We start from the raw sequence: 10,831 nt of genomic DNA on the forward strand, positions 1-10,831 counted from the left end.
AAGGGACTCTCAAGTCTCCAGCACCACAGTTCAAAAGCATCGATTCTTTGGCGCTCAGCCTTTTTTATGGTCCAACTCCCACGTCCATACATTACTGGAAAAACCATCGCTTTGACTCTACAGCATTTCTTACACTTATTAATGACTGCACCAAGTCTTAACTGTAGCCCGTGGGATCTGTAGTTGCAGCATGTGGCAGAGTTCCCCAACCAGGGATGGACCCTTGCATTGGGAGTGTGGAGTCTCAGCCACTGGACCACAGGGAAGTCTCACTTTTAAAAATGAGACAGGTGAGCCCAGAGCGCTGCTGTCCCAGAAGAGCAGAGTATGCCATACATATGTACACACGTGTGCACATTATCACACACGGCAAACATGTTTTGTCCCACGCACCCAACCACCACACACATACTCACATCAAATGGAGACAGATACAGTGAGACACAAGCATACACGCAGTCACAATTGAGTGTGCTGAGACACAGGCATTCCACCAGAGGCAGCACTGGGGGGCCGAGTGAAGCGGGGAACTCCCCCTCCCATTGTTTTCTCAACCCTCCTCCAAAGACATGTCTGTCATTTTGGTATTTTCGAACAATCAGCCACCAGCCCCCACTCGTCCCCCCAGGGGTTTGCTGCCCACTCTGCAAACAGCTGGTCTGAACATTTAGTGTCACTGACAAGGCTGAGAGAGGGGGATGGCCTTTGTGAGGTCACACAGCAGTGGGACTCTACCCAGACCTCACTCCCTACCCAGAACCCAGTTCTCTCACCTCCCTTGACCCTCCAGGCTCATGTGTCTCCAGGGCACAGAGGACCATAGGGCATGGAGTGCCTGCAGTTAGCTGAGCCGTCTGAGCCCCTCTGCCGTTAGCTCGGTCCTGCAGCCCCTGTGAACCTGCGCAGGGCCAGCTGGAACACATGACACTGTCCAGGACGAGCTGCCCTGCTTCTCGGCTCCCCTAACCAGGAGTCCCGCTGTGAAGGCCTTACCCTGGGCACCTGATACCGACACTGCTGCTTCTGGGATGGTGACCTGCTTCACTGGGTGAGTGAGATCTCTGCACCTTTTAACCCAATCTCAGCGTGCTACTTTGCTTGTTAAGAAGCAAGCTGCCGGGTCCAGCCCACACTGAAGGGACAGGACAGACACATGGCAGTGAACCAGTGGCTAGGTCAGGAGGTCACCTTGTGCTTCCAGTCCCATCAATGAGGGCAGCATGGGCCAAGAAGACAGGCAGCAGCAGTGTCCATGGGGTGGCACTTCCAGGTGACAAAGACCTGGTTTTATACCTGACTCACGTGAAGGCTTTGAGGATATTCTTGGTGAAGCTGCCTGGATGGTGCTCACAGCCCCTCTGCCCTCAGTCCCTTTAAACAGTGACCCAGTTTTGCCTCCTCTTCCCCAGGAAGCACCATCCTTCCTGGTGAAATTTTCAAAGCAGCAATAACTAACCATACACCATGTTTCATACACTTGCAAGTGGGACTTAAAAAGGAGGGGAGCCCAGCTGAGGCACCAGAGCTGGAGGGTGACAGGACCAAGGTCTAACACAGCTTCCCACTGCCCCAAAGGCGACGCCCAAGAAAGCCCTGAGCCTTCCCCAGGACGGTGGGCCCAAAGAATCTGGAAGGCCAGCCCCTCCCTTGATGGCCTGCAGCAGGCCCTTCCCCAGCCCTCCTGTACCTTGGTGACTGTAGCCAGTCACCACTGCAACCCAAGGCTGACATGTGCCCACACACTGGCGAGCCAGCCAAAGGACTTTCAGAAAGAAAACGCCAAAAAGTTTTGCGATAAGACTTTGTGGAGCTAGGGTTGTTTTGGTTACTGCTGTGTTCCTGGGACACAGTGGGTGCTCAACGCCTGAGTGCCTGTTCTCCATCCTGAAAACTCCCTGCATTTTCACTTTCTAACTTCTCCACCCAGCACCTGCTTGTCATCAGCTTCTACGGTCCCCAAGATGGTCAATGCCAGGCTGGCCCTGTGTTAGGCAGCTCACTCCTTGTCCTCTGGTCTGGTTCTAAGCTGCTGAAGCAGCAAAAAAGAATACTGACACTGGTAAATTCCTAGAACTAGGCACAAACCACTGTCGATTGAGGTGGAGATTGGATAAGGGAGGTCATAGCTTCTCACGGATTCCCTTTACATCTGGATCTTTTATGAAACAAAGACCTTATTTTTCCTCTGTAACACCCTGAAAGCACACAAGAAAAATAGCAAGTGCAACCACCTATATGAGACCTAAATAAAGAGGACCATCAGCTCTTTTACACGGTGTCCCTTACTCTGCTCTTTGGCTTGAACATCCCTGGTGGCTCAGGCAGTAAAGAGTCCACCTGCAAAGAAGGAGACCCTAGATCAGGAAGATCCCCTGGAAAAGGGAATGGCTACCCATCCCAGTATTATTGCCTGGAGAATCCCATGGACAGAGGAGTCTGGCGGGCTACAGCCCATGCGGTTGCAACGAGTTGGACATGACTGAGCGACTAACAACTTAAAGGGGTACAAAAAACCAAAAGCCTAATCTAAAATGACTATAGTTTCTCTGAAAACAATTTGAATCAACTAGAAATTAGAATAAATTTCAAATCTTTTAAAATACCCTGTAACTTAAAATAATCAGGGGAAAAACAAAATAAACTTTATAACCACCACCAAACTAATGCTGCTGCTGCTGCTAAGTCGCTTCAGGCGTGTCCGACTCTGTGCAACCCCATGGACTGCAGCCTACCAGGCTCCTCCGCCCATGGGATTTTCCAGGCAAGAGTACTGCAGTGGGGTGCCATTGCCTTCTCCGAAATCAGTGCTAGCCTCCTACAATTTATGATCACCGGAGCACCCCTTACAGATACAGGCGATGTCACCAGTGCACCCACTATGGTTATCCGTCCCTAAAACCCACAGTTCTGCCCAAGTGGACACTAACCATAGCAGCCCCTGGCCCTGCACACCTGGAGGCCTCTGCATCCTTCACTCTGTGAGCACTGTAGCCAGGGCTCCAACAGGAAGGCAGTCACCTTCCCAACCTCTCACCAGGATCCCAACACAAAGCAAATGGAACCACGGCTTGGACCATCCAGAGGTAGCGCCCCACGAGCCCTCTTTCATGGATGGATCATGAGGCAGGCTCCAATCCCCAGGCCTCCACACCAGCTGACCCTTGACAGGTCGTGAATTTTCAATACAGAGTGTACACGTTAAATTAGCGCCTTATAAACTGTCAGCTTTAGATGTGAAAATAGTATTTTAAAAGTAACAGGAACACACAGCACCTCCTGGGCTGGCGGATCCAGACAAGAACACTTACTAAGCACAAGCCTCCCATGTACCAAAGCTGCTTCCCCCACAGCTCTGTTGCAACAAAGGTCAGACACACCTCAGGTCCCCCTCGAGGAGGCCCCCCCAGGCCCTGGCTCCTTACACAACGAAGGTGACATGGACACTGCAGGTTTATCACAAGTTGCCAACAGCACTTTATTTTTTCTTTTCAACATCCTGTTCTGCGGCTTCCTTGGCCCTTTTCGCCCGGATGCCAAAGAGCCGGGCATTGGCGCGGGCCATACGGAGACTGGCAAATGCCTTAAAGTTCTTCTCCTCCTCTGTGATGACTCTGGCTTTCTCCTTCTTATAGACCTAGAAGGGAGCCCAGCGAACTGTCAGCAAACTGAGAGGCCTTGGAGGGGAATCCGCCCAGAGTAAAGCTAACTGGAGGCCACCAAGAGAGTAGGACAGTACCTCCTTGGTTCAAAGTAACCCCCAACTCAGAACCTAGAGCCCAAATTATGTGAAGGGTGGGTGGGGCTTGGACACAAGGTGGGTGTAGGGGCTCAGGCCCACCCCACCTCCCACTCCCAGGAGCCTCAAGGGCCTTGTCAATTGCTGGTCAGGCTATAGGATCACCAAACATGCATGGAGAGCTGCCTCCAGCCTGGGCTTCCCAAACATCAGGGAGTGGAAAGGACTCTACATAGAGGGAAACAACTGAGGGCGACTAAGCTTTCCTCAAGGAGCCCATCTGTCTGGATGCAGCTGACTCTCCTCAGGGCAGGTAGGTCTTTCACAAACCAGTAAATCTCAACATGGGCCCCGGCTGCCACACAGAATCCCTCCAATCCAACCCCAGATCCATGGTTCTCCCAACATGCCCACTTACGTTCCGTATGGGCATAACAGGTCCGGTCAGCTGAGTGGCCAGTTTAAGCTCTTCAGCCTGTTTGTCAATGAGAAGGGAGTCAGGTGAGTTTAGCTCATCTCCCAAGGAGCCCCAAACTTGTCACCCCTGAGGGCCTGTGGATTCCTGCCCGATTGAGTAAAGGTAGGCAGGGTCAGATGAGACACCCACGCATCAACCAGGGATGCAGGGAGAATGACTGCCAGCAACCCATATAGATGGGCACTGCTGATCTCATACAAAGATTACTAACACGCAGTACACTTTCAATTTTAACAAAGCTGGCTCCAACTCCTGCCCTTAGTGAATCCCCACATTTCATGCAATTAGTTTGAGGCTCCTCAGAGGCTTTCTCCCACATTATTTATCTTCTCTCTACTCCTCTGCGTGGCAACCCTGCTTTAGATAGGAAGCTGCAGACAGGTACTTTGTCCTTGCAGCCCAGCTAGACCCACAGTGAGACCTCCAGACCCTCATCCCGCTGGGCGCTGTGGGAGCCGGTTACTCACAGAGCTGTCTCCCTTCTTGGGGGCCGAGGGCTTCCTGGGGAACAGGATAAGCTTGGAGCGGTACTCCTTGAGCCGCTGCACGTTGGCCTGCAGGGACTCCGTGCACTTGTTCCGCCGCCTCGGGTCCACCGAGATCCCAATGGTCCGGGCCACCTTCTTGTGGATGCCGGCCACCTGCCCCGACAGAAACAGCTAAAGCCCCGAAAACTCCCTGACCCCCACCCCCTACACCAGGAGGGCCCAGCCGTCAGATGGAAAAGGGTTCAAATGCACTTTCATCATGGCAGTGCAGCGATTCCGGAGAATGTCATCACTTGGCTATGTGCCACGAGGAACAACCAGTGGGTCTCAGAACACGGGCTGTCGACACTCACCCTTAGCTCCTCCAGGCTGAAGCCCCTGCCGGCACGAACCTTCGTGTGGTACCTGACCGTCGGGCATCTCACCACCGGCCGGAGAGGACCGGACGCGGGGCGTGGGGCAATGCGGCGCGCCTTGGCCTGCCGGGCCTTGCGTCTGCGCAGAGAGAAGCCGAGCGGGGGTCACTGTCCGCCCTCCCGCAGCGTGCCCGGCGCGCGGAGGACTGGAAGGGCGCGCTCGCTCCCGGACACTCACCTACGGATCTTGCGAGCCGGCTGGTTGAACCACGTGGCCACGCGCCGCTGCCAGTCCTTGTGGAAGTGGGGCTTCAGGATCATGCCATTCCGGCTGGGCGCCATGGCTGCGGCCGAAAGGCCTGGCGAGCGGGTAAGACGGGGAGCGAGTTAGGTCTGGAAGCAGAGTCCCGTCGGCGCGCGCACAGAGCACGGGCCAAGGCCCGACGCCGCTGGCGACAGGTATACCCCGGGGACGGCGGATGGAGCCAGATGGGATCGGATAACAGCGATGGCGCCGAGCTCCCGTATACTCACCTCCTCCGAGGGCTCACGGCCGGGAAAGAAGGAAGTGCCCCAGAGCACCCTGGGATGGTAGTGGGCCCGGCCAATCAGAAGCGTCAGAGCTTTGTGACCAATCAGAGCCAGGGCCACAGAGTGACGTCCATGCCTTCCCGGCAGTCTTCGCGGCGCGGGCAGATATGGCGCTTTGTTGCCGGCGTTCTTGTGGTTCATGCTGTGGGAACAGCGGTTGTCTGGGTCTGGCGAATCTCTGGCCTGCCAGCCTGCTAGTACGCCACTGGAGGCCTCGCCCTCCGCGTCCCAAGCTGTAATGCCGGACGCCGCGTGGAGTCCGCTCACCCTCCTTGTGGGCGGAGCGCGCACTTAGGAGCGTCCAGAGCGCCCCGAGCGTGTCGCCCGGAGCCTGGGCGTACAGAGGTCTGTGGTCCGGCCGCTGGTGGCGAGTAGCCCGCAGTGTGGAACTAGGAACCGTGGCCGGCCGCGGGTGGCCGGCGCTCCGCTGTGCACACTGCCTTCCACGCAGATGAGCGTCATAAAAACACCAAGTAGTCAGGCAGGCGTCCGCCCCCTGGACCCTGGCGCCTTCCTGTTCCCGGGTCAGCCTGGGACGACGCCAGCACATCTGCCATGTGTAAGCCTTTTCGCCCAGCAACCGCCTTCCTTTCATACCCTCACGGCAATCGCCAAGATTCCTCTCGCGAAACCTGATCACCGTTAAGAGTTTCCTAACGGAAAATGAGAAATTCGGAGGCCTGTATCCTGCACTGAGTAAACAGGTAGCTGATATTCATGCTGATAGCTTTGTGCCCTCTTGAGACACCCTTGGGTACTAGAAAAATCAGGTTGGGGCTCAGTGAGGAATTACAAGGTTACGGTAGGGTAGACAGAACATGTTGAGGGCAGAGGAGGCGTGTAACACAAGTGCCAAGGCTGTGGGGAAGGTTGGAGCCCTGATACCTAGTAGGTGTGTGCTCAGCTCTGAAGCAAATCAACCCGGAATATTCATTGAAAGGACTGATGCTGAAGCTGAAACTTCAATACTTTGACCACCTGATGTGAAAAGCCGACTCATTGGAAAAGACCCTGATGCTGGGAAAGATTGAGGGCAGGAGGAGAAGGGGGCAACAGAGGATCAGATGGCTGGATGGCATCACCGATTCAATGGACATGAGTTCGAGCAAACTCTGGGAGGTAGTGAAAGACAGGGAAGCCTGGTGTGCTGCAGGCCATGGGGTGGCAAAGAGTTGGAGGCAACTGAGTGACTGAACAACAGCAGCAGCTGTGAAGCAAGGGCAGTACCAGCCTTGCTTTGATGACAGTTGTTAGCAAATGCAAGAAAGCTCTTCTCAGTAAACTTGGAAGTGGTGCTTATCTCTGAAGATAGGGTCATGTTTAAAATCTCTAGCCTTACGTAGACACAGACAGCTAAACTGAAAGGTCAACGATCCAGAGGAAAGTGTCTGTGGAGTTAGCTAGTATACTAGTAGAATTTTTGTACTAGAGACTTTGGGCATGTGATTGGTGTGAAATGGGAGAAGCTTCTGGGAGCCCTTTTAGGCCTCAGAACAAAGCTCAGTGCCCAGCTCTTGGTAAGTTAAGGTCACACCACTTTGTTTCCAGGTGACAGGGTAGGAGCCAGGGTGGGGAAGGCAGTGCAGGAGAGAAGGAAGGGAGAGAGCAAGGGATTATCCACCTCACAAATTACTTTGTCCGTTGAAGCTGAACCCACACTCCATTCTGGCAGCAGAGGGTTTGTGTAGGAGATGTTTGCTGAAGAAACGCTTGCGTTGGCCTGGGGTTTATTTCTTCAGACACAATCCAGTGTTAGCCCTCACCTTCCATGTCTTTTTTTTTTTAACTAAAGATTTATTATTTTACTTTATTTTTGACTGTACTAGGTCTTTGTGGCTGCACAAAGTCTTTCTCTAGTTGCAGTGCTCCAACTCTAGGTGCCCAGGGATCAAACCAATGTCCCCTGTGTTGGCGGGTGGATTCTTAACCTCTGGAGCATCAGGCAGTACCCCATGTCTTTGAGACACTTTTCAGTGATCCTGCCATGGATCCTTCTCATTGAGAACACAGTCCCCATCCTCTTCTCCTTCTGGACAGACCCACAGACTCGTGCAGCTCATCTGCTCATAGTCAGGGTGCTGCTGGGGTACCAGGGGAAGATTTGAAGTCTGGAGTTAATGGTGAGAAGGTGAAGCTGTAGCTTGAGGACCTCAGTCTGCTGCACACAGCCCAGCAACCCAACACATTTTTTCAACACCTGAATAGTTCACACTTGCGTCCTTAGGGAACATGCAGAAAAGCAAGTCCCGAGGCTCCCATGTGAGTGCTGAGAGCCTGCTGAGCTTCCCAGTTGGGAAGACTGAAGAAGTGAGCAGGAGTCCTTCTGATGCAAACACTTGTTTGCTCAAGGTTGTAAAAGTCTTCAGCTACAGGACAAGCCCCTCCCCGCTTGGCACAGAACTCCACAGCACAACTCTGCCAAGGGGCTTTTTCCCAGTCTGGGGCCTGCAAGGGCCACTGAAAGGACTGGCCAGTGGCGCTGGACTCAGTGCTCACTGGGCACAAAGTTTCTGGAGGAGGACCTGGAGGGGTGGGGTACACAGGGCTTCCCAGAATTTCCTTGTCATTGTGCTCCAGTTACTCAGAGGGGTCTGCTTGCCCCACACCTTCACCTGACTGGCCCCCCTCCAGCTGGTGCTTCAGAGTCGACCTCAAAGACAGTCAGCACTACCTCCTGAAGCCCTTTGACACACAGTCTTGATTTGTTTAAGTTTTTTATTTACTTTTGGCTGCACTGGGTCTTCACTGCTGCATGCAGGCTTTCTCTAGATGCAGTGAGCAGGGCCTGCTCTTCATTGCCGTGCGCAGGCTTTGCCTTGTGGAGCGCCGACTCTGGGGTGTGCGGGCTCAGCAGTTGTGGCTCCTGGGCTCAAGCACAGGCTCAGTTGTGGCACACGTGCATAGCTGCTCTGTGGCATGTGGTGTCGTCCTGGATCAGGGATCAAACCTGTGTCCCCTGCATTGGCAGGTGGATTCCTAATCACGGGGCCACCAGGAAGGTCCCACAGTCTTGATTTTAAAAGTTAATCTCAAGAAATTCCCTGGGCTTTCGTGATTAGGATGCTGTGCTTTCACCCCTGGCCGGGTTCAGTCCCTAGTTGGGGAATTAAGATCCCACAAGCTGTGCAGTGCAGCCAAAATAATAACGATGTGTGTGTGCCAAGTCACTCAGTCATGTCTGACTCTTTGCAGCCTTGTGGACTGTAGTCCACCAGGCTCACCTGTCCATGGGATTCTCCAGCCAAGAATACTGGAGTGAGTTGCTCTATCCTCCTCCAGGGGATCTTCCCAACCCAGGAATCAAACCCATGTCTCCTGAATTGGCAGGCATATTCTTTACCACTAGTGCCATCTGGGGAGCCCAATTCTGGGGAGCCCGATAATAATAATTAATTTAAAACATTAATCTCAAAGCAGCAATGTGTTTTTATTGTTTTGACACACAAAAAAAGGCATGTTCCTATAGCACTTTGCAGAAACTAGCACACTAACAGTGTCCTCAATATGAACCATTGGTTGAATTAGGAAAAGCAGGAACCTACTAACTCAGTAGGGACAGGTTGATGTTAGTGCTTCACCACAGAACTCAACCATTCGGCCTCTCAAATCTCCAGTCAGTTCAGTTGCTCAGTCGTGTCTGACCCTGCCACTCCATGGATTGCAGCATCCCAGGCTTCCCTGTCCATCTCCCAGAGCTTACTCAAACTCTATCCATTCAGTCGGTGATGCCATCCAGCCATCTCATCATCTGTCATCCCCTTCTCCTCCTGCCTTCAATCTTTCCCAGCATCAGGGTCTTTTCCAATGAGTCAGCTCTTCATATCAGGTGGCCAAAATACTGGAGCTTCAGCTTCAGCATCAGTCCTTCCGATGAATATTTTAGTGTTGATTTCCTCTAGGATTGACTGGTTTGATCTCCTTGCAGTCTAAGGGACTCTCAAGAGTCTTCTCCACCACAGTTCAAAAGCATCAGTTCTTTGGTGCTCAGCTTTCTTTATGGTCCAGCTCTCACATCCATCAGAGCCAATATGTAAACCTGATAAGAGGCTGGGCAATTGCTGTTACATGAGGAACACCTCACGTCAGTGACCACCTGGCAGTGTGTTACTGTAACACAGATGTCTTATATGAAAGTTGCTGAGAGAGTGGATCTTGAAAGTAGTCATCACAAGAAAATCTTCTCTGTGTATGGTGACAAATGTTAATTGTGATCATCTCCCAGTACATACAAATATGAACCACTGTCTTGTACATCTGGCATTAATACAACGGACTTCAACAAAAAATTTTAAAAACAAGAAGTGTAACCAAAAAAAATTGTGTTTATTTGAGCATAGATCAGATTGGAAAACAACTTGCATTATGATGTGAGAGCTCTTAATTCTTCCAATATTCTTTGTCTTCTGGGCTCTGATGTGTTAAATGTATGTTCACTTAATGTCTGTCTCAGCAAGGAGCCCTCACACACCTGACTCCGAGACAGTTCCAGAAACTGCTGTCAGGCCATGCCATATCCACTCTGCTGGGCAGAGTAGGTTGCCCAGTGGTCTGGCTGCTCTGGCGGCCTTGAGCTGCTGTGGGAGAACCTCCACCCCCAGGAGCCCCTTAGGGAGGCGTGAGGAGCAGCAGGGACGGCTGAGGCCCCACTCCCAGGGCTCTCCTGTGTCTTAAGGACCAGGAGGTGACGTCACCTGTGACAACTCATTTCTGTACATCAGAGCACTGTTCCATCGGCCTCCCCTTGCTGGGCTCCCATGAGCCCACTCCCTGGCAAGCCCTGGGAAGGCAGGCTGCACTTCCTCCACTACAATGAGGTGCCCCTCTTCACCCCATTAACAGCCTATTCCTGGCTAAGTGTCACCAGACACTGGCTGTTTTAATGTAAAGTACAAGGGGGTGAGCTTGGCCATGTCCCAGTGAGGTCACAGAAGGGCCCCACCCTCCTAACTCCAGGCTGTCTTCAGGAATTAAACAGGATAGGACAGAGGCAAGGTGTCCCCTCAGGGCCCCTCCTTGGGTGGGCACCTGCACCTGCCCTGTCCCTGTGCTTCTTTGGGGCACTGGGCATGGGGGCGGCTCCAGGCGCTGGCACAGAAGGGGAAGTAACAAGCAGCAGGTCGTGTCACAGGGGACTGGGGCCCTGAGTGCACCTCGTCTGTCTGTGCCCCCTGCCGCTCCTGAG

General features: G+C 53.0%; 1 protein-coding gene and 1 non-coding gene across 2 annotated transcripts; both read right to left on the bottom strand.

Annotated features, from left to right (window-relative positions):
* Window positions 1–3,450: 3,450 nt before the first annotated feature.
* RPL13 (ribosomal protein L13) lies at window positions 3,451–5,704 on the bottom strand. Its single transcript, XM_005892393.2, has 6 exons — window positions 5,593–5,704; window positions 5,297–5,417; window positions 5,056–5,197; window positions 4,682–4,855; window positions 4,155–4,211; window positions 3,451–3,634 (listed from the first exon to the last, which is right to left on the bottom strand). The coding sequence occupies exons 2-6, from the start codon at window positions 5,398–5,400 to the stop codon at window positions 3,476–3,478; spliced, it is 636 nt and encodes a 211-aa protein (XP_005892455.2). The 5' UTR covers window positions 5,401–5,417; window positions 5,593–5,704; the 3' UTR covers window positions 3,451–3,475.
* On the bottom strand, window positions 4,911–4,994 carry LOC138991865 (small nucleolar RNA MBII-202). Its single transcript, XR_011467763.1, has one exon. It is a non-coding gene; the product is annotated as a small nucleolar RNA MBII-202 (small nucleolar RNA).
* Window positions 5,705–10,831: the final 5,127 nt, after the last annotated feature.

Source organism: Bos mutus, chromosome 18 (genome assembly GCF_027580195.1).
Source record: "Bos mutus isolate GX-2022 chromosome 18, NWIPB_WYAK_1.1, whole genome shotgun sequence".
Taxonomy (NCBI): Eukaryota; Metazoa; Chordata; class Mammalia; order Artiodactyla; family Bovidae; genus Bos; species Bos mutus.

Bases quoted from the DNA above. Each gene is read 5' to 3' on its own strand.
- RPL13 (XM_005892393.2), bottom strand. From the start codon at position 5,400: ATGGCGCCCAGCCGGAATGGCATGATCCTGAAGCCCCACTTCCACAAG. The intron at 4,856-5,055 runs GTGAGTGTCGAC...CTGTCGGGGCAG, and splicing joins TCAGCCTGGAGGAGCTAAGG to GTGGCCGGCATCCACAAGAA. The intron at 4,212-4,681 runs GTGAGTAACCGG...ATTGACAAACAG, and splicing joins CCAAGAAGGGAGACAGCTCT to GCTGAAGAGCTTAAACTGGC.